The sequence below is a fragment of the Notothenia coriiceps genome, unplaced genomic scaffold (genome assembly GCF_000735185.1).
Source record: "Notothenia coriiceps isolate Sejong01 unplaced genomic scaffold, NC01 NC01_scaffold00001922, whole genome shotgun sequence".
Taxonomy (NCBI): Eukaryota; Metazoa; Chordata; class Actinopteri; order Perciformes; family Nototheniidae; genus Notothenia; species Notothenia coriiceps.
The window spans coordinates 139,719-163,562 of NW_011334623.1; the positions used below are offsets into that span (position 1 = coordinate 139,719).

Sequence of the window (23,844 nt, forward strand, 5' to 3'; positions counted from 1 at the left end):
GCCATGGAGGGCATAAAGCCTGGTGGTGGTGGAGGCCCAAAGCCCGGGGCCGGCGGTGGAGGAGGGGGTCCCATTCCAGGGGGAGGAGGTGGAGGAGGTGGACCCATACCCGGCGGGGGAGGAGGTGGGGGTGGAGGTCCAGAACCAGGAGGAGGAGGGGGTGGAGGAGGTCCAAAACCTGGTGGTGGAGGAGGAGGAGGGGGAGGCGGAGGTGGACAAGGTCCAAACCCGGGTAAGGGCGGGGGAGGTGGTGGGGGAGGAGGAGCGACACCCCCTGGTAAAGGTGGTGGAGGTGGGGGAGTTTGATGGGCACCGCTCTGTTGTCTCTGCTGGCACGTGCAGACAAAGCTCTCTGTAGATTTGGGGATGGAGGATGAAACAGGAGACGGCACGCTGCCTGATCCTCTGCTGAAAGGCACGTCAAACTTAAAGCCCTCCCCCACAGGTGAGGTCTGGACAGACACCTCCTGGCTCATCTTCCCCAATCTTCCTCCCGTCATCTGTGAGGCCTTGTGGTGGGAAGCACCCAGAGATCCAGTATTATCAGCGCTGCCCTTTGCCAAGGAAGCCTGCTGGCCCTGCAACACAGCAATCTTAATCCGCAGGTCATCGATGGTCCGCTCCAGCTGAGGGATGAGACAGCTTTCATCCTCCGAGGACGACTGACCTGACTTCAACCTGCTGGAGTCTGTCTGTCAGTGAACACAAAATAAGATATTAACTTAGCATGCAACTACATTTGGGTTCACAAAAGGAAACTAAAGTAAATGAGTGTGATGCTGTGAGTTTGTGCTTTTGATAAATGAAGCCATCTTTGAAAGCAGACAGTCAAGCATATTTTGGACTAAATAGACATAAAATGTCCTGGTAAATCTTGGCCACATAATCATTAAATGAATGATGCTTTATGAACAGTACAACACCCACAAATGAGGGAGTTTAGCGACAGAGCTGTGATCAAAATAAGGGTCAAGAGAGTCCATTATGTCTACTCCAGCAGACCTCTGGCTCCAGACTGGTTATAGCAGGATGAGGGGATACCGAGAGATTTGACCCCAGAGACAGAGAGTCTCGTCGGTCTTGACATGGGAAGGGCTTGTGTCTGCTAGTACACATTCCCCAGTTGTGGTCACATCGTTGAATCTAAAGGAAAACGTGCAGTAAGTATAGCCTTCCTAATGTATTAACTCCTGTAGGAAACAGTGAGGTTCACTTTAATGATCTAACAAGTCTTTCAAGACAAGCCTGGCCTCTAGTGGACACAGAGCAGTTTACAGCTGAGCTCTGTGGCTGATGCAGATTTGTGAGACTGGGTTTGAGCAATTTCTCAACACTTTGACAGGTTGTATAGGTATTGTCTTGTTGAATTTGTTTTCCTGTATTGACTAAATGTGTTATGAAAGCTCCTGAAACACTGAGATTCGACCCCACTTTGGCTCCCCCTCAGAAAGAAGAATCTATGATAATCCCATTTCTGATGGTGTTGAAGCAAAGACTGTGCTTTAATTTGAGACAAAGTTAAATCAGTTTTTGATAAGGTAAATTAATAACCCATAAAATATTGTTTTTTTATGGTGTTATACTATATACTGAACTATATATGTTTCAATCTTGAACACTGTCTTTGTCTCTTTTTACCGGCATTTAATGTGCCACTGTCATAAATAACTGGCCCCAGCACAGCCCCAGACATTGGTCTAGATCTGCCAATGACAAAACCAAAAAACAACATTTCTGATGATGCTCTCTGATTTAAGGTGACACTACAATAAATGAAATCCAATATTATGCACAAAGGGGAAAACAGGGCAATCATGCAGTAAAATATTTCTAGATGTAGAGGAGATGTAACCAACCTGAGCAGGTAGAGCTCCTGGGGTCTTGGCTGATTGATGCAAACATGATCTCAAGCTTTGTTCTCTGCCTGTGGGTCGCCCCCCATACAGTTCCCACAGGTGAGAGGAAACTGGCAGGCCGACAGATGCCCAGGTGTACAGCTGCTCCTCCTGAAAACAGTTTAGAAAACAAGCAAGCACATTTACTGTAAAGGAGATCAGACCCAAAGTCAGATGGTGGTGCTTAAAACGACATGCTCAAACCAAGTACTACTACCAACATATTCCCAACAGTGTGAACACATGGTGGGATCCAATAAAAGTTTAACAACATTCACAGGGGATATGAGTCAAGTAGAAGCTTTTTATGAACCCTTCAAGAGTGGAAACACCTGAGAATAAAAACAGCAGTCGAACAATAAAGATTTATTCCTTTTGCATAGTCAATGTGACACACAGTCAAACATATTGAGACATTCAAATAAATTCTCCGCTTTTTGAAGCATCTTAACTGAAAACGCACAAAAAAAAATGGTGAATGATTTGGAGGACCTGTTGAACCTCATAGGCTGAGCATCAATGGTATTAAATCAGAACGGAGCAAAAAAACACACTGAAATAATTGTTCCTGCTTCTCCCCTCTTCATCTTTCTTCAAAGACAACACCAGACACTATAACGAGCACCACAAAAAATGTAAACAAAGCGTGTAGTGGTAAAAGTCTAAAATAAACAAACCAAACTTTCCCTGATTTTCTATAATACTTTTTATTTGACCAATAAAAAAAGCAATTATTTCCAAGCAGACTGTGAGTTAGAACGTAATGCTATTCAATTCAAAATTAAAAAGCTTTTATTGTCATTGTACAGAATACAGCGAGATTTATAGTCACTGCTCCAGCGAGTGCTTTGAAAACAGACATATTAAAAACACAGATTAAAAGGTCTGATGGTTTCGACCAGCAAGTGCTAAATGCAGCAGTGCTAAAGTGCTAATGCTATGCAGTGACACACTAAATGCTTATACACGGCAGTGTTAATCAAGTCATTATCCAGTGAGATCACATACATGTGCTACATTTGCTGAGAAAAAAACCCTCAGTACAAAACCCATTATGTGTTAAGGTAACCTGACCTACAGCCAGAAACAAACACACACAATGTACAGAGCATGCCAGATCGATGGAAGCCCATGCTACCTATCCTCCTAAAACCTTATTTTAGATTGAATGAAGCCGATGAAGTATTGAATTTCAGGCAGTATGCAGAACAAGAAACGAACAAGTCATACATTTATTCACTTCAGCAAAGTAGTGACATTGGATGCAATATCATATTTAGGTAGCAAAGAGAAGGACATACAGAAGAGGAGAGGAGAGATAAAGATGGAAATAGGGAGATAGAAAAAGAACAAGGACATTTAGAAAGAGATTGTTTTCAAGATGTAATTTAACTGTAAATTAAAGAAGAATTATGTAAAAATAGAAATAATGAATGGGGCTAAAGGGTGCAGGGAAGCATAAACAGAGTGTGATCATTAATTTAAAAAGGGACGTTAACAATAACACAGGATCTGTACTCTGAATGGCAACATCAAAGGTTGTTCTTGATCAAGCTGAAAAATGCAGGACTCCAGGCCAAAAGCAGAGAATGAGGACAAAACAAAAAAGAACGACAACATAAAAGGGGGGTGGGCTCGAAGAGTGCTACTCGGACATGGTGAGCTTTCTGCTGGGGAAGAGCAGCCTGAGCCCAAGGCACGTGGAATTGTTACATAACATGGTCAGCAGATGGTCTACGCAAGCACAGAGTGTCAGAGCGACTGCTATTAATCCAGCCATGCGAGGAAATGCCTGAATAAGAGTGTCTGGGTCTGTCCTTTTGTAAATATGAGTGCACACGGGGCACAATTGTACATAAAAAGCAAGAACTCTGCACTTTGTGACAACACACTGAGCAAGAAGAATAAGATATAACTTTATAAAGCATGCATGTTCTGGTGAATGTGTATTTCTTTGTGTTTAGGTAATGCATAATATGATATGATATATGATATATTATCATACTTTGTGCATATGTGCATGTACAATGTAAGTCTATGAATAAACATCTGTGGGGGAGGTGCATTTTCCGCTAGAGCCACACTAATCTGTTCACATTCTTTGAAATAAAACAAACACAATAATAAGAGTCAACAGCTCTGTGAGGCTGTACTCAGATCAACACTAAACACTAATACACACAAGTCAAATGGATCAACAACGTGATTACAACTCATCTTGTGGCGAGCAAGATTATCTGTTGCATATCAATCAATTTAACAGTCGTTGAGATATTTCACTCAAAAAATGTTTAAATTAATGTTGTAAGACTTAAATCTTGAGATATTTCACTGAATAAGTGACAACTCCTGATTGTGGTGCTATGGAAAAAGTGAGGGATTTATCATCTGGGCACAATGAGAACATATTTAGAACATTTAATTGAAGTATTTCCATAATTGTTGACATTCACACACAACAATGATCAACCCCATAATGGCGCTATAGAAAGTATCTCTAAGAGGCTGTAGAATTACTCATGAATGATTCATATTTCATGGCAAACCAGACAATACTTGTTGAGATATTTCAGTCTGAACCCAAGTAGTGGTCTGACATACATTGTCATCCGTTGAGCCAGTTTGCTAGCATTGATAAAAATAGCACTAATGATACAATAAATCATTAAACTCATCTCAGCGTCCTATTGTGTGAAATGTATTACAACAAATGTAATTCTTTTAACTTCTCTGAGAAATAAAGACACATCCATGCACACATAATCAAATAGGATTTACCAAGTCACTTCCTGGTATTGAAAGATATTCACATGAAAGATATTCTAGTTGTAATAATTATTTGGCAGATTTGTAAATATAATGCACACAATGTACAACAATATTTTGTATTATTGCCGATTTATTTTTATCCCATATTTTATTCCTTCTTATTCCATTCCATTGCGATGCAAAATTTGCAAATACTTTTATATTTTACTATATTTTGTATTATTTTAAATATTTTTCTAGTTCTCTACCTGTGTTTTTAATTCTTGTTTTTATGCACCACAAGTCAAATTCCTCGTACGTGTAAACCTACCTGGTAATAAAACCTGTTTCTGATTCTGATTCTGACAGTGTGTTGACTCAAAACAACCATCATGCAGTTCAGTCGGATGGATTCAGCTACAGGGGAACTTGAAAGAAATAGCTAAGGCGGTGGCTGTGGTGAAGGATTTGATGCACATGAGATTAGTTCTCTGCAAAGCATTACAGGAATGGAGAATTAAAGATTCATGAAATTAACTTGGAAGGGGCCACACTGTCTACGCGCACCACTGCTCTTCAGATAATGAAAAGTCTCGGGGACCAATCACAGTTATACAGCAGTAAATACAGAAAGTCTGATAAGCTTTGCATTGCTCTCTAACATATGTTGGCTACTGCAAATCCCTTTGAGCTAAATTCTTCGATCGTATCAGCTGATAAGCACATGTTAAATAACTACATGTATGTGCTCCAAACACAGCCCATGGGACAATCACTAACAAGATGCATCCCATTGTGGTAAGCTAAAGATACAATTGAGCTGTATCCCTGCAGTTATTGCCTTTGAAATCAAATACATACCATTAAATTGCTGATGCAGGGCAACTCATGTCATCATTTTTTTAAAACTAGCATGATGGCAGACAGTGAAGAGAGGTCTTACATTAAAGAGTGCTGAGACAGGGCTGTCACCATGGGGCTCTGCTGTGCTGTCACTGAAAGGCTGCAGCAGACCTTGGACCAACAGTCGCTGACACAGTTCCTTCGCCTCCTCTTCTGTAGACCCGTCTTCATGATGCATACACAGCCAGTCTAGAAGAGTGCGACCTGAGAACAAAAAAAGCAATGAAGTGCAATGATAAAACTAGAAAAAAACTAAAAATACAGAGCTCCATTTTCCATCATAGGAATAAACTGCAGGTACTCATGTTGGCTCACTATGACTGAATATTTGTGTTTCTTTGTCTGGAAACGTTACATTTTAAGTTAAGATAAATATATCCTGATTCTGGATTCCGTATTACTTATTTCTTAGTATCAGAATGAGGCAATTGCAAGTGTTAGTTGAAAAGAGATGTCTCAGTTTCGGTTGTGATAATGAAACACCTACACGTGCAAACTCCGTTCACACCATTTACATGTGGGTGACAAGAGAGATGGTGTTAATTGTGCTGTGCAACATTTTTACAAATGCTGGATCACATTCATGGTACAAGTGCATCTAATAATATAACTGTTTTAACTAATACAGTCTTAAAACACCTATGGATGAACTTGATATAACTGATAAGTGGGTTTTTGGTGTCAGACAAGCATCAACACAATGTTTGACCTGGTGGTGTGGTTGTATCATTTATTCATTCTACTTTTAAATAAGACATTGGAAAAACAAAGTAGTTTCTCTTTGTCTCGGAAATCAGGAGTAAATACTTTTTTTTTCATGGAGCCAGAGTTAGAAAGAAAAGTGAGTTTGAGCTGTGGGAAATGTGTCATCGTCTCGAAATCCCTGGATCCCAGATAAGGAAGAATCCTGTTTCTTAATGGTGGCAGGAACACAACCATTAGGGGAAATAGTGACTAAGCGACAGCACCAAAAAAAAAGGATTGAGACTGGAGGAAAAACACAGCTCTGTTACTTAAGACTCCAACCATGACACAGAGAGTGCAGTCAGTTGTTAATGCTGTTAGACTAGCTTAGTATCTATTAAAAACATGTGATTCAGTGGACGGCCTCAAATGAATAAACAAAGTCCTACTGTATGACTCATGGCGCTGTGGACGTTGAGCAGTTTGATGGCTAGCACTGAAAACCGATTGCATTTTATGGATTGTGTGACAGAATTAAATAGGCACGGTCAAATCTTCAAGAAAGACAGTCTCACAATTACAGTTTTTCTCAATCGCTAAACCCACTATTTAGAATCAAAATTCCTTTCATCAAACCAACAGCACAGCCATCGAAACAGAAAACCATTTCTCTACAACAGTATACCATTTCTCATTGATATCACACAAAATGCAGATGCTAAGCAGTGTTTTGCAAAACAGATCACACAATTCTCTAACTGAAGTTACAATTCTCTACACAAAGATCAAAAATCTGTTGTGTAACTCATGTCTACAAAACAACAAATAATCTTCTCACAGTGGATAACACTTCCTCATAAACTTAGACCATAGCTACACTAATTGACACTTGATGTGCAAAATATTAACACTTGTTATCAGTCAATCACCCCATTGAAAAAGGTAACTCCATGGAATGTACTGTATACCTTACAGTAATGATGTTACATTGAAAACATTTACATGATAGAATTTGCATGACTGNNGTTGTTAATGCTGTTAGACTAGCTTAATATCTATTAAAAACATGTGATTCAGTGGACGGCCTCAAATGAATAAACAAAGTCCTATGACTCATGGCGCTGTGGACGTTGAGCAGTTTGATGGCTAGCACTGAAAACCGATTGCATTTTATGGATTGTGTGACAGAATTAAATAGGCACGGTCAAATCTTCAAGAAAGACAGTCTCACAATTAATACAAATGAGTTCACGTTAAAGCATTTAAATCGAGAATGTGTGTTAAAAGTCTCACATGTTTCAAATGTTAAATTGTTCCCCTTATTTTCTATCAGTCCTCCCACTCTCTCCTAAGGGCCCAATGGGACCTGGAGAACTNCCACTTAGTAATGACTGTTCAAATAGTCTTCTCATGAGCTGACAAATGTTTGTTTTTGGAGAAGGTATCTGGTTTTGGAAGGGGTATTTTTAGTTTTGAGTGCCTTAGAGCACTTTGCAAGAAATGTATATTGTTATGGTAGAATGGGTTATTATGGTGACCGGAGTTTCAGTTATGAAAACACATTTGTCTCATTAGAGGACAATTTGTTCTGTTTCGATCGACTTATTCTTTTTTGTGACCAGTATTTTCAGTTTTGGTCATGTAAGTGCATTTTGCAAAAGATATTCAGAGTTATGGCAAGTGTGTTTCTGTTTAGATGGCTATGCTCTTGTTTTGAAGAAATGAATTTAGATTCTAAAAAGTGGGTTTAGCGATTGAGAAAAACTGTAATACAAATGAGTTCACGTTAAAGCATTTAAATCGAGAATGTGTGTTAAAAGTCTCACATGTTGTCAATTGTTTCAAATGTTAAATTGTTCCCCTTATTTTCTATCAGTCCTCCCACTCTCTCCTAAGGGCCCAATGGGACCTGGAGAACTCTCTGAACTGATTGCTGTGACATGCATTACTGAATCAGTGAAAGACTCAATGGTGACATAACCAGAGTCTGTGAATAAAAACAGCATATGTCCTATAATTACCAAATGCCATATAGGCCAAATGTTAATGTTCGAGATACAATGCGCCTCCATTGTTTGGCTGCAATAATTTCACCTGACGAAATGTGAATGGATCTCATATCATGACACATTATTGTCATGCAGATAAACTGTCACTTGTGTTTAGCATCCACAAGTGTGCACTGGATGGGTTGTGTGTGTGTGTGTGTGTGTGTGGATTCCCCTGGGGGGCGGGGGGGGCAGAGCTGCTTGAGAGTAGATTTATGAGGACATGTGGCTCAGACAGTGGAGAGCAGCTGAGCTCCTGAAATGCAACAGAAAATGAGGACAGAGTGGCATTGTTTCATTAGAAATAGGCTTTTGTTCTTGAGACACTTCTCAATAAAAGAGCCCCCACTGTTTTATCATGACTTTCATGAGCTATTGTACTTTTAAATCATAACTTTATTATTCCCGCTGTGATCATTTGTATAATGATCTCATTTGTAAGTCACTTGAATTAAAATTACTAGGCTATTAACATAATCATTTTACAAAAACATTGCATAATAAGCTAATCTCAGACATGGCTGGGGATTGGAGCCAAACCAAAAGGAGTCACATCTGCTCTCTTTGGGATTTCCAGCAACAACAGGAATAAATGAAAAACCAATTAGGCATAATATTTGAATTGTGATTTGTCCCTGGTAAGTCCTGATGTATTCAGTCAAATATTGCTTCTCTGAGAGTCAATAAAAGCTTTTTCTACATAGGTCTAATGACTTTCTATATTATTATCTCAAAGATCACATGTAAAGGCCATTAGCCACAATGTATTGATCCTGCTAACATGTATGGCTTGTATTAACTAAAGCATGTTGTAGGTTACTCTCTGTGCCATACTTCCTTTGTTGTCAATAAACAACGCTCTTTATTTTCCCACATGCATCATCTGCAGCTGGATATAGTCAACAACAAAAGCCTACAGTGCCTAGCTGATTTACTGTAGGAAGCTAATTAGCGCTTCTTTAAAAGGAGACGGAGATTTACCTCTTGACTAAGAACACTCAGGCTTAAAGCTAAGTACTACAGACAGGAAGTGAGGTATTATCAATCAAGAGACACAATGACAACAAGGCGTTGTTGGTTTGGCCTCTTGTGTGAAAGTCCTGTGTTTCTTTCCCCATCCATCACTCTAAATCCTCCTCTTATGGATTTCTGGCTCTGTATAAATGTCTTCCTGACTTCCTCCTTTGCTCCTGTCATAATTAGGTCACTAAAGGTTGGTGTTGTCTCCTTGTTTTTCTTCTTTTAACCGTGTGAATAGATGATAAACCCTACTCAGTGTAGCAGTCCCCTGGTGCATCACACTGATGATGCTGATTATAAAATCCATTTCAAATAGTCCAATAACATTCGTAAAAAGGTGCTGAGACAGACATCCTTGTTCCTATCCATTCACATGTTTGCAACATCCCTCTATCATCCATTTGATTAAAAATACAAGACCACTCTCTGCTAGTTCACAACATTAAATCAAGAAGCCCCCAAATACCTCTCTTTTTCTCTGAACTATACGGAAAGACTCACCAGAGAAGACGTCCAGGTAGGGCACTGTGGAAGTGGAGGCCTGCCGTCCATACTGTGCTCTCCTGGAGCCCAGGGTCCAGTAGTTCCCGCCAGTGTTTCCCTTCTCAGGTGTCTCCTGCTCTGGAAATGTGGCCTCACCACTCTGCCTCCTTCTTAGCTTATCTAACTCTGTTAACCAGTCTGCTGCCCCACTGAGGGACCCAGCAACTGAGCAAGACCTCTTCTTGAGCTTTCTTAATACCTGGGTCGATTCTACAGCAGCATCGTTGACATCTGTTTTCCTGGGCACATTGGGACTGGTAATAGGGGAGCCAATTGGAGAGGTGAGATTCCTGGTGGTGGTCTTAACATAGGAGGGGTGGACTGGAGGGTAGAGTTTGACAGTTGAAGGGGAGACGGTGGAGGATGTCCGCCTATGCTGAGGAACGTCTGGCGTTAGCAGACTAAATGACAAACTACTCTTCCTCCTTTTTAGAGAGAGGAAGTCCCGTCTCCCGGTTTCCTCTTCCCTCTCCATAGACAGGTCCATGCTGCTCACACTCTTGTGAGGCCCCTTCGAACCTGCCACCACCGGGTCCAAGCAGACACTTGGCACACTTGTATTTATGCTCTGTGCAGCCAGAACTGGGCTCTCCAAGTCTTCTTGGTGCTCCTCAGCACTCTCATACGTGGAACTGTTAGTCGTATTGTCGTGGAAGCTGTATGTGCTGTTAGTGTTTGGGAGAAGGCTTCCACTGCTTCTCTCTGTATCCGGGCCCGAAGAGGCTGGACCACTTTCACTCGGGGTTCCTGTACCAGATGAATTACTTGATATGACATAGCTTTCGTTCTCCACATTCTTATATTTCTCGCTTACTTCTTTTGGTACGCATTCAACACCAACAGGAGGAGAATAAACATCCTTTTCTAGATTTAATAGCTGAGGAGACTCTAGCTTCTCCTGGACTTTATTCCCCTCAGATGATAGTCCTTCAGATAGATTAACAGTAAGCACTTCCTGCTTGTCACTGGACTGGTCTCTTATGGCTTGCTGGATGTCAGAGAGCAGGTCTTCATGTTCAGCTGCGGCCGAGTGAAAACTGTAGAGGTCAGCATCCGACCCTGAGCTTGTTTTCCGGCCAGTCTCGACATCTGATAGCATGCCCATCTCATCAGCTGACGCCTCTGCACTTGGTGTGGGCCCTGCTTTGCTCAAGTGTGCTGACCGCCCATCGTCCAACATATCATCCTTAGACACCCCTTTCGCCTTTGATAAACTCTTCCTGATCTTCATGCCAGAAAACATAGAGCCCTTCGACTCAGACTTCGATTTCTTCCTACCGGCTTGTTCTCCTGCTTTACTTATCTTGTTGTGGGACTTTTTAGATTTCTTGTCCACATCCCTCTCGTCAGCATCGCCGTCACAGGAGACATCCCCTGCTGCTCCTCCACTTCCTCCTCCTTTCTTCTGCTTTGTTTCCTGGTTCCCCATGTTTCTAAACAGGCGGACTCCCTTTGCTAACAGGCCATTCTGCTGGGGTCGAGGCTGGGCATGCTGGGCTTCCTCCTGGGATGCTATTGATGCTTCTCCTCTGTTGGTCAGAGCCCTATCAGAGCTGCCTAATCCCTGCTGTCTGCCCACCACAGTTAAAGGCAGCTGTGAGAATGATGCTGCCTCCCCCTGTGCCGCTGATGCTGATGATGAAAGGAGGAGGAGACTGGCACTGACAGCCGCGGGCTCACTACCACTCACTCTTTGCTCACCCCCCCTCCCGTGCACAGCCTCGCTCACTCTCTTATCCTTCCTCTCTTGTTGCCCCTCCTTTTTATCCCCATCTGCTGCTGCACGCTCTGCTGTCTTGCATAACGGGCTGCTGGACGAGCGAGCGAGTCGTTGATGTTCAGGAGTGTGCGATCCTTGTCCATTCTCGACTGAAGTGCAAATGACTGGTTTAGGATGCTCTAAAATGCACTGGTGTTGATTGAGGAGTGAGTTCTGTTGTTTACGGAGGAGGTTGGTAACGCTGCTCTTCCTCCTGCCTTTGAAAGTGGTGGTAAAGAAACTCTCTTTCAGAAAGGGCACCTGGGTCTCCACCGTCTTAAAAGTCTGCATCCTGACCACTGTGGCTTCATCCAGAGGGGAGAAGATCTAGACAGGATGAAGTGAAGAGGAACATTTACATTGGTTCATTTGATACATTTAAGCTTAACTGTAAGAGAGAATCTGCTCCCGGTGGAGTCATGATGTCAAAGTTGAACATGAGTTCAAGCTGACATAATTCAGTCTTATGTCTCTTTTTGCCATGGACTGTACACATTTAGTGAATAGTGATCATTGTTCCATTAAATTCTTTCACTCTGTGTTTTAGCACTTTGCATGTATTTGTCCATTACTTGTACACTTAAGATGTTTGGATTTACAAACACAGTTATCTGGATTTAAGTTAAGAAAAGATGGATTAACATTCACGTAACACAACTGGTGACAGCAAGAGAAACTTTGTGAAATTACCATTAAGCAGGCATGTATGAAAAGTGAAAAAGTGAAATCAATTAGTCAATCTAGTGAAAATGTAAAATGCAAACTGAGTTATCCTAATATTTGCAGATTTCTTCTCATCTTATACGAGCGTACTCAATATAGTCGGTGGGAGCTGGTGGGACCAAGGATCTTGCGATCGCCTTTTTTCAAAAAAATATTAAATAATACAAAATGTTCTATTTCTGTATCCACAGAATGGGCAGACGGACTCTTAATCTAAATCAAAATACTGTATCATACATAGCGAAAATGAATCTATTTCAGCATGCCAAATATGTCTGATGTCAACATTTAGATATTCTTACTGCTATTTACTTCTTCTCAGGTAGTGCAGTTGGAACTATGTCCAAAGTAAAATACATATTACAGTTTTAATATCGCCAAATATTTCATTCAAAAACATCTGTTAAAGCTTGAATTGACATGATCTAAATGGTGTATGTGTGTGTGGGCCTGAATCAAGTCATGCCTTAGGACAGATTACTGCTATGGGTGTGGTACAGATAAGGTTTAGCCATTAGACACTAATTGATTGAATTAAAAAGTAAGTGGTTTGAAGTAAGAAAACACATCCAGGGTGTACACCAGATAAACGCAAACAAATATATATATATTTTTTAAATAACACATTGTACTAACAAGGCCCCTAATTGTAAGACATTTGTTGTTACTAGGTTCATTAAACTCCTTACAGTTTACTTTATTCAAATCTTAAATAATGACATCAGTTTCTACTTCTGAGCACTCTAGGACATCGTCTCTGTAAAACAAACGCACTTTTAAATCACTTTCCAATGCAAGCCAAATGTGTAATATGTACATGTATATGAAAATACAGTATGTGAAATATCGATGATCAACCTTTAAGATAGATATTTTAAAACATATTATTATAAATGACAGTGTACTTGCCTGTGACTGAGCCTGTGACTTCTCCTCCCTGGTTTAGAAAACAACACAAATGGCTGTTTGTCTTCCTCTGTGAGCCGCTCCTCAGCCATGGGTCACATGAAGTTGGTATTTTCCTCATCACATGTCTGGTCTCCTTCGCCAACTTCCATTAGCACCGTCTCAGACTCCCCTTACTAACTTCATCAGGCCTCATTATGGGAAAATACACAACTGCGCAACGGTCAAAGAACATTACTGTGCTCATTCATTTTCTGGGTATAATTAGACACTCAGTTCGAATGGTGTGGTGGTGTCAGACAGTGATGCACAAATTTAATTTAACACCAAGTTAGACGCAAGCTTCCACGCATAATATCAAGTCGTCCAGTGTTATCTAGTTGGAATAGTCCACCATGATGCAACTTTTAAACCCCCCTCCCACCCAAGAAGATATCAGCTGTGTCTTCCTAACATTACCTGACATTGCAGCAACTCTAAATACAAACTTGAACAACACAGGTTTATGAAAATAGGGGATAAAAGATAACTCAATTAGAACAATATTAAAAAAAAGTCAAAATGACAGATCATAGCTTTTAAAATTATAACACATTTAACTCTGAGATCAGGTACATCGCCTTAAATTATAATCATTATCTACTGGATTTCATTACAAACTAAATATATATTCTTTTGTATATCAAGTATTATTTCAGTAGTAGTAGTAGTAGTAGTAGTAGTAGTAGTAGTAGTAGTAGTAGTAGTGGTAGTAGTTTCCATATTCATGAAATCACCCTGTGTGTAAATAAAGGTTACAATTATACATACAGATACAAAATAACATTATAACTTGCGACATGAAAAAACTGATAATTTCTGTCAAAAAGGTTTTTGTTTTTTTATTGACTTAAAATATGAGTATGATTGCATACTTGAAATGTAACAAAATGTTTGTGTTCACAATTTTGGTAGTTTACATTCCCAATATTTAAGTACAAAAACCTCATATTTTACTGAATAAGGTATCATGACACTGGAGCACATTCCCCCCGATGACACACATGGGATATTTGTTAACATCTCTTTGCACTCAGCACATATGAATACAATTGTACTAAAATGATCCAATTCTTCAGTACGTCAGTTGTCATAATAAAGGCTAGGTTATCCTTTGCCCTCAATACCTTTTGCACTGTATTCAATATCTGGGTGGAAATAATGTAAAAACCATCTTAAAATAAGAATAAGATAATGTGCAATACAAATAAACAATTAAAATAAATTCTTATTTATCCATCAAGAAGTCATTGGCCTCTTCATGCTGACTTGTTGGTGTATGGAAAAACTTGATGACCAAAATAGCTATCAATTCTATTTACAAATCAATTGCTGCTTAATAATAAGAAAAAACTTCACCCAAAAATCATTTTAAATGCAACATAAAATATTCCGGCTACGACAGAAAGTTAAACGATGGTTACTTCAATGATTGCAAACCTTATTTTTCAAGATCCAAAATATATATACTTTTAAAATTTCAAATCTAAATTTAATTTCATACTTATAAGCCTAAGCAAGTACAATTTTAGAAGTGGGACTGCCAGAAATACAGCTATTTCTCAAGTCAAAGAGTGGCGGCCCTCTACAAAAAGTACCGTAGCTGTATCATTTTGTAGAAATCTAAAAGATAGTGTAACATCAAAACACACATCTTTATAAATGGACATCTTTGTGTGTGCAATCAATCATTGTATATCAAGTCAGAAATATTCAAATAGACACAAACAGAATATCATCAATGTATAATCATTACTCTGGACAGAGAACTGCAAGTACATTAAACACAACCAATGTACTTATTGTCTCCACCATAAAAACCACAACAATCACATTGAACACTACAGCAGTTCACTGACTGTGGTGCCACACAAATATCCACAACTCAATTCATCAGAAGAAGAATTTTCAGACTGGCTCAAAATCTCAGGAATATCTAGAAAACCTCAAAAATTAATATCACAAAAATAACTCTGTTGACTGAAGGACACAATTCAAGAACTTTTTTTTATATTCCATCAGACACAGGGAAGCTATATTTATGTAGAAAGGCAATGTACATAGTTTCTGATAAAAACACCTGCCAGTCAATAGGAGACAGGTCAAATCAGTACGATGTAGAAGCATGTGAACACTAACACTAGTTTTTGTCTTGGCTTTCAGTGACAACAGATTCCATGTTTTGTTTTTAATGCAAAACCACTCTGCACGTTACAGATCTATGTAGAGACAATATAATACATGTGAATACCCAGCCCTGTGACAAATATATCCTTTCCTCTTGTGTCAATTGCACTTCAAAGATTCTCCTGCAAAGCATTTTAAAGCCCTTTTCTATTGGTTCCCACATTCAAACGGTTGAATTCATTAAGGAGAGAGAGAGAGTTTTCATAACTGAATCTCACTACTGTATACACAATCCTTCAAGCACACAGTTTTGCTAAAAGGATGCTCCAACACCAACACATATCTCATAAACCACCACATGGGGTTGCTGTGCTGGACACACCAGCAGAGAAACACATTAAGGATCTCTAAGCAAAGATACTCCACAGAAACAACTACATGGATGCTTCTTCCTTTTTCTTCTCCTGTGTTAAATCTTACTCTTCCTAGTCCTTTACGTTGACTCCCTGGGAATCCTTCTGTGGAAGACCACCGACTGCCTCTGCTGGAACTGCTGCTTCCGCCTTTTTTTCTGGTCCCATTGGCACATTAGTATCATCTTAAAGGTTGTACGGAAAGTCTTGTTGCACAGGGCGTAGCACATGGGGTTGACTGTGCTGTTGACGTAGCAAAGCCAGTACCCAACAGCCCACAGTGTCGCTGGGATGCAATTTTTGCAAAAGGCATTGATCAGCACCATGATGTTGTAAGGTGTCCATGTTATGATGAATGCAAAGAGGATGGCACTGAGAGTTTGAGCTGCCTTCTTCTCCTTCACTAAGGACATGCGCTTCCTCTTAGTGATCTGAGTCCGGGCACGGGTTGCAAAACGCTTTGCCATAGCTGCCTCTTTGAAGGATATTGGGACAGAGGGGGATTTAGTGGTGGTGCTGGTGGTAGAATTGTCGGTGGCGGTGGTAGCAGTTGTTGAGGGACCATTCAAGCCTTGGTTCGAGTTGGACTGGATGATAGGCATCGATTGAATCTTGCGTGAGCCGAAGCGCTGGTGGTATGCACTTTTTTCTGAATTTACTTCACCATCGGGAGTAGTGGTGGCAGTGGTGTTAGTGGTGGCGGTTGAGAGGCTGTCTCTACTATACTCCTCTCCCCTGAGGGGATCGTTCTCTGAGGCTGCATCCAGATCCTCACATGAGGTGAGTTGGGAGTTGACAGCAGCTTTTATACCAGGCAGGCTGAGAACGATGGAGAAAATAGCATGACTCTGGGAAATCATCTCTTTGCCCCCACATTCCTCATCCTCTGAAGACCCAGAGTGATCCAACGAGATTGCAGCATCGTTGTTGTTCCAGCTGTCGCTGCTGCTCTGGTCTGGATCACCCTCTCCTTGCCGGATACTGCCAGGTCTCCAGGAGCGAACCCCAGGCCAGCAGTGGAAGCGGCCAACCAACTCCCGACATGTGCTTCTTCTCCGTGATAACCTAGTTAGCTCGTAGCTGCTGCAACTTCTAGAACTTCCTGTCTGATGGACGAAACGGGCTTTCTCGCCCCCACCACTCCCTCCTTTTCCTCCAGCCCCACCACGACTTCCCGAACCCTGCAACCCAGCTAACTCCTTCGAACGGTTCTGGGTTTCCTGGTAAATTAGCCAGTAGAGAACACTCATTATCGTCACAGGCAGGTAGAAAGCAGCCATGGCTGTGCAGAAAGTTATAGTGGGCTCTGTGAGGAACTGAATGTAGCATTCATCTGAGGGGACTGTCCTTTTACCCTCAAAAAACTGCCATAGGATGATGGCTGGGGCCCACAGAACAAGAGAAACAAACCAGGCCAGGCCGATCATGATCCCAGCTCGCTTTGTGGTCCTTTTGGCTCGGTAGGTCAAAGGCCTGGTGATTGAAAAGTAGCGGTCAAAGCTGATGACCAGTAGGTTCATAACTGAAGCATTGCTAGCCACATAGTCTATAGCCAGCCACATGTCGCATGCCCACTTGCCCATGGCCCAATAGCCCATTACAAGATAAGCTGTGTAAAGGTTCATGGAGATGACCCCTATGATGAGGTCAGCCACAGCCAAGCTCAGCAGGAAGTAGTTATTGACTGTCTTAAGCTGGCGATTAACTTTGAAGGATACCACCACCAGGACGTTGCCGATGACGGTGATCAGTGACAGCATGCCTGTCAGCAAGACAATGATGATAACCTGCCACAAAGGAAGGCTAACCACGTGATGAAGGGGTGTTGTTATGTTCTTAGATTCTGAGGTGAGGTTTAGGAGATTGCTGGTGGAAGATGAATTATTCTCCAGGGAATTCAAAGATTGTGGGAAGGCTCCGGCTGATGGTAGTGAGGTGATTGCAGTCAGGAAGAGACCAGGGTCTGTGCTGTTGGAGCTCATCGTTGTGTCATGGCATATTCTACAGAGAAAGACAGAAAAGGGAAGAAAGGAGGGACAGAGAGAGGGGTTGGGGATTTGAACAAAAGGGTAGGTAGAAAGGGGAACAAGGATAGAGGGAAAAAGAAAAAAGGACACATGAGCATTGGACATTTCCATTTATATCCAGTAGGTGAGGCTAGAAACCTTCTATATAAAGCCCGATGTTTGGAAAAGAAAAGATGCTTGGGACTGATTTGCCCACCTTGTTAAGCATAAGCAATCACTCATAACTTCATTTGTAGAGGATATTTATGCACACTGTAAATGCATTTGCTGGCCATATATCAAATTACAACTTGACATCTGAATAAATAAGGCTAGACAGCCAAAACTTCCAGTGAGAGAGAATGACTGCAATACACATCTGCTCCTTATGACACCCAGCAAATTGCAAAGACAATTACCTTACACACAGATAATGTTCATACATGGTTGCATATAAAATAGCTGTTTTGGTGGGATTTCACCTTGCGTTACGTTATTATTATTACTGTATGACTTGTGTGGGTGGTTTTCTTGTGTCACGTACTGTATCAGGTGTGGAAGTTGCACGCTGGTGATTTTTATTTAAAATGTAGTTGAATGGTGTCAGATCTTGTGTCTGCCTGTTTGTCGGTCTGTCAAACACATACAAGGTGAAATCGTTTTTCTTGTGATGTGTTTTGTAGTTGTAACGCTCGTACTTTGTAGATAGATTTTTCTAAAACATGAAAATGACAGCCAACAGCCAGGTACCAGCCATTAGATGTTCAAACACCAAATCAATGACTGACTGATGTCACGGATGACGTTGCTGTCTTTTCAGCTAGGCCATAAAAGTAAGTAGACATCATCCTAAGTATGGGCTTGCAGACATCACCAAGGATGGGGGACAAAGAGGAGATACATTCATTGACGAGAGATTTTTAGGACCTTGGGAGGTATTCTGAAATTGTTCCTGTCTGAGTACAAAGGTTGTTGTTGTCAGTTTGACAGTATGAATTCCCAGCTCTTGTTATTTTGTCACCGGACTTGATCTAGTGTTCCAGGAGCCCTCTAAGAAAAACAAGGTTGAAAACTGATTTTGGGCAGAGAAAGCTTTCACAGCCAAAACCTTAAAGAGACAAATAGCACGGTGAGAGCTACCAGCAGCATGATCCTGAAGAGCATGGAGTGCTGTTTGTTGTCTGGGGATCACTTCACAATGGAATGGACAGTCCTGTGGATTTTGGCAAAGCAATTCTTGAAAATTGGATAATTAGGTGAGGAATTGGCATTTTATGAAGCAGCATGTCATATCCATTTCAACATCTTAAGTTTTTGCCGTGCAATCTGTTATATATTAACATCATGTTTTCCTTTTAAATGTTTGCATGTATGTTGTTAAAAATATATGTTTGACAGCAAGAATAGTAAAATAAGGAACAAATCAAATGTGCACTATGAGTGAATGTGTTGTTCATGTATCAACAGTTAAACCACTAAGTTAGGTAGAACGCAAAAGAGAGAGAGAGAGTGGGGTATAGCTGCAGTACACATTCACATAACTTGAACAAATGTGTGCAATTATTTTTAAAGATGGGTTTAGTATGGATGTTATTTCAATACACTTTGTAAAAATATGATTTGTTTGGTTACAAATACAACAACAAACTGCAGTTTCTTTATAATTTAGTAATCTCTATTTTCATTTGGAGTCATTTTAGATCACTGTGAGTGATTGTACAAAGCGCAGCACATTTCCCTGAACTGTCTTTTTATTGTAAAGCCATGAACATGGTGTTCTTCCGCTCACGTTTATGACAATGGTTCCTATTAAATCTGACACTAACCTGAGCCTGTTTGAAGGGAACAAACACTGTCTTGTTACCATCAAGACAAGTAAGAACAACCCCCCATACCCAAACCTCAACACAAATGTAACGACAAATACATGTGCCAACAACACATATAAGCTCCACAATAGCAATTCCATATACAGTAAAACGTCAAAAGCACTCATACTATTTCAAACCAAAGTCAGAGGTATTTGAAGCGGAGCGGTGCACCTGTGCCTTAACAGAATCTCAGACCTCCCACTGAGCTGTTAAAGTAGCCCAGGAGCCAACAGCGATTCACAGCCGTTTGAAACATTGAGCACACGCTGATATTATCATGAGGCTCCCTGCTGTCCCCTGTTTTGACATATATCGGTTCTTTCACATTTCAAATGTATAGTGTTTATGTTATATGAGTATACACTGTGCATGCAATGTGTACATCACGTGTGCATGGAGAGAAATATAGTCCATGCAAGCGCACTCATATATGAAAAAAACACGATACTTTGTATTTTTGTGACAAACAAATACCCTTTGTGGATGAATACAACTTCAAATTGAGTCTATACCTGCAAGAACAAACAATAAGAACAAACATTTAGATAAGATAACACACTTAAAAGCCTCTTTAGAAATAAGAAATACGTGTTACTTTCCACAAAGCAAATTCTACTGAGAATACAATGTGTTGTTTATAAATGTTAAACAACTTTTTATTGGCTTACAATTGCAAAATGTGTCTCTGTGAAGATACCGTAAGGGCTTAAAAGTGGAGAATCTGTCTTTCATCTGCTACCTGAACTCGGAGTAAAAAAAGGACAGAAAAATACATTTAAAAAACAAATAATTCAATAAAAAAGGAATATCAAACAGCAGCACAGTGAAGTGCGTAGTCTTACCGTGTCTGGGGAATAGAGGCATGGGAGGCTTGCTCAACAGGGGAGGAAAGAGCAGATCCTTTGGGGAAAGGCCAAATGTCAGACCCCCTGAACCTGCTTCTGTCTCTTTGAGAGTGACAGGATATTTCTGTGTAGGCACAGGTGTTCTTCAGATGCAATCACGTACAGTGTGCAACACACTGAAAACATTGTGACACAATAATGCCAGTTTTACTGATTGGAGAAATGTTGCTTGTCTAGTTTTGTAAGCTACTGTTTATACAGCATATCAAATGTATGCATCCAGATATGAATAGTGTTTGGTCACAATCAATTTCCGTGCAGATGCAATGGTTAACCACCATACATTCACATCTCTTTTCCCACGGAGCAGAAATTGGAAGCACAACAGATGAAGAGTGGTCTGGTTTGTTTTCCGTTAAATTGAATTGAACAAGCATTTTTGGGATGAAAACTGTAAGCAGCTGCAGATTGCATCATGGGTGGTCAAGCAATGCTTTGAAAACCAACTGCCACTAGAAGGAAGCAATTGTAGTGTCCATGTCTCTCTCCAAGCCCACGTTACGCTCTAAATCTTAAGTTTTACTCGCAGGCAGGCAGGTGTGATGGTTTCAGGTGCACAGAGCGATCGATACTCGTTTACTGTGTCGTAACACACACCGTGTTATTTGACATTTTGAGGCATTTGTCCCAGCAAGGTTGGACTGTGCAATCAAGGTTGGGTCCAAGGATCAATCTAAATGATTGGGTGACTAACAAGAAGCTATTTCATGTTTCAATTTTCATAAATGAATCCAGCAGAGCAGTGTTTCGAGCAGATGATGTCCAGCAAGCGTAAGTGATGTTGACATGTGTCTTTTAATAAAGGTTAACCTGCTCTAATTTGAAACAACCTCTGAGTGCCCCCCAACACACCTTCAGTTTTACAATTTATTTATTTCAGGATTGACATAGATATTCAGCTCATGGAGGTTTAATAAACAGTGTCTGTGTTTTAAAAGAAAATAAAGAATATTTCCTTTGTATCTTAATGTTTCCCGTTTAAAACATTACAATTGGCTCCTGTAAAACCTTATGTAATGTGCACTTTTGTGTTGGAGCCAAGTGCAGACAAACATCTGGACACATCTGGAGACAGGCAGGGGTGTTAGCAGTTGGGGAATTATTGTAAAAACAACTCAAGCATCAACAGCTTGAAAACAAAAAAGGCGAATGCCAAACAAGGCAGATTCAACCATAAACTGAAGGGTACTGTACAGGCTGAGGAAACTAATCAACCATTTGGAAGACTGAACCGAGTTGCCAAGCATTACGCGGTTCCAAGAGAGCAACTACAGACTGAATGCATACATATTTAGTCCATCCAGCATATGCAAACATTGGCTTTGATTACCATAATTGGCTAGGCAGAGCTGCATTGTCAAATAGCAAGCAGATTGCTGCCTTGTGGCAAGAGGACAGGCAGCAAGATTTGTGGAAGACAGTGATCAGTGACCTTTTTCTAAAAACAATGCCTTAAATGTGTTCTCTCTAAGAAAGCAATCCACAAGATCATCTCAGCCTCTTCTATCCCCGTCAGCTGGATAATGTGGCATTGCCCAATAAGAGATACCAGCTCATTCCAAGTGATACAAGTTGGAAAAGACTTCAGGGTGAATGTGCTACCACAACACTGGCTGCTCTGTTGAGTTATCGATTTCCATCTATTGAGCGTAAAAGGCTTGCTCTGACCCAGACGTTTTATCTTACATTAACATCGTCTACATCAACAGAAGACATGGGCTACAACTGCACTGGCATTTGCTGATAACAGACCTAAAGGTGCAGGGTGTAAGATATGTCTTGAAATGTTAAAACAGCCAAAAAAAAGGATAAGTGTTGATGTCAAATTTGTCTATGTATTGTGTTGAAATTAGCATGCTAGCAGGCTAGCCTGGCCAATCGTTTCTTGTCATGCCACTTGTTCACTGAGAGGCAATATCAAGTTACTGCTGTGCCTGTACCAGTCTGACCTACGTCCAGAGGGATAGGAAATATATCTGCCTCGACTGGCTTGTCCATAATCCAGTCATGGTCTGAGTCTGTTTTACATTTTGTCGGCAGGTTGCACTCCTGAACGCAGGGAGGATGAGACAAGAGTGGGCTTTGTTTTCTCTTTTGTGTCACTTTAGATTTTGTCCAATAAACAAATTAACAAAACACAGACTGTATAACTCCCGCTTAATACCACAGCATAAAAAAAGATCAACTATAGGCGAACACCACTCATAAATTATAAAACACAGATTATAAAACAGCAGTGTTACCAGATTTCAGAGTTTCAGCACTTGTTGGAATTGCTTGCCATGCTGCTATAGTAGGCTTTTTAAAAATACCTGACGACTGTAAATACATATGTTTGGACCCAGTGGTAGAGGTTAGAGGGCGTATACTGCATGTGTTATTTCCTTCAAAGGCTTTAACGTTTGGTATCCTAAAAAAACTAGAGATCCTTGGGATTTGTTAACCTCTGCATGGATATCCTGCTATTCATCACCGTTTAGAATGAACACTTAAACAATCTCAGTAGTTCTTTACGTTCTTGTGTGAGCTTCATGTTTGAAAGGTTTTTTTCTGATACCTCATACATCTTCCAAGCTGCACACAAATCACAGTCAGATAGCAGAGAAACTGCTGTCTGATTCATCTTTTTTTCACAACCTAAGACATCCGGTCCAGTGTAACATCAGAGCCACTCTGGCGATGCTTTTTGTAGACTCGTAAATGTCTTCTATCACATTTTCCCCAGAACCTTACAGGGAAAGTGTTGCTCTGAATAAGTAGTAGGCAGAAGAGGAACTGTAACTATACTTTATTCATACCAAATTGGTTATTGTTTTTTTAAATGTCCCCTCTGTGGGACGAATAAAGGTTCGGATTTTAAGCCTTCATTTAATACAGGCAGTAATAACACAGACTGGAAATCCGCTATACAATGCTAATCAATTAAATGTGTGCCTGCTTTTGTTCAGCAAATGCACCTGGACATAAAGATACACTGTAAGAAATGGATATTAGAGCGACACATTATATGAACATCATTTTTAAACTATGAAAATGCATTTCAATGTTTTTTTCTGAGATCGGGTGTAAAGAGGTAGGAAAATGAAGTAGGGCCAACCTTGTCATGCAAACAAGGGAAAAAAGGCACTTTTGGTTGCACAGGATGAGCTAAATCTATCACAGGCTGGTGATGATGGGGCTGCTGTCAGAAGATGCTGGCATGGGTTATGAAAACGCACAAGGCCATCTGTCAGGTACTCACTGCTGACAAGTAT

The 23,844-nt window shown here is 40.6% G+C and overlaps 3 protein-coding genes across 3 annotated transcripts in view; all 3 read right to left on the minus strand.

The window, feature by feature from the left end:
• The window catches only part of fmn2a (formin 2a), a 36,961-nt gene extending 24,952 nt beyond the window's left edge, over positions 1-12,009 (minus strand). The window contains exons 1-4 of the mRNA XM_010793538.1: positions 9,800-12,009; positions 5,587-5,750; positions 1,857-2,006; positions 3-692 (exon numbers count right to left, since the gene is read on the minus strand). Of these exons, the coding sequence (XP_010791840.1) occupies positions 3-692; positions 1,857-2,006; positions 5,587-5,750; positions 9,800-11,891 (3,096 nt within the window). The 5' untranslated portion in view covers positions 11,892-12,009. The remainder of the gene's footprint in view (positions 1-2; positions 693-1,856; positions 2,007-5,586; positions 5,751-9,799) is intronic.
• Positions 12,010-14,841: 2,832 nt separating this feature from the next.
• The window catches only part of chrm3a (cholinergic receptor, muscarinic 3a), an 83,429-nt gene continuing 74,426 nt past the window's right edge, over positions 14,842-23,844 (minus strand). The window contains exon 3 of the mRNA XM_010793353.1: positions 14,842-17,809. Within this exon, the coding sequence (XP_010791655.1) occupies positions 15,889-17,790 (1,902 nt within the window). The 5' untranslated portion in view covers positions 17,791-17,809 and the 3' untranslated portion in view covers positions 14,842-15,888. The remainder of the gene's footprint in view (positions 17,810-23,844) is intronic.
• ryr2b (ryanodine receptor 2b (cardiac)) overlaps positions 20,181-23,844 on the minus strand; it is a 192,107-nt gene continuing 188,443 nt past the window's right edge. The window contains 2 exon segments of the mRNA XM_010793548.1: positions 20,181-20,197; positions 20,528-20,654. Of these exon segments, the coding sequence (XP_010791850.1) occupies positions 20,181-20,197; positions 20,528-20,654 (144 nt within the window).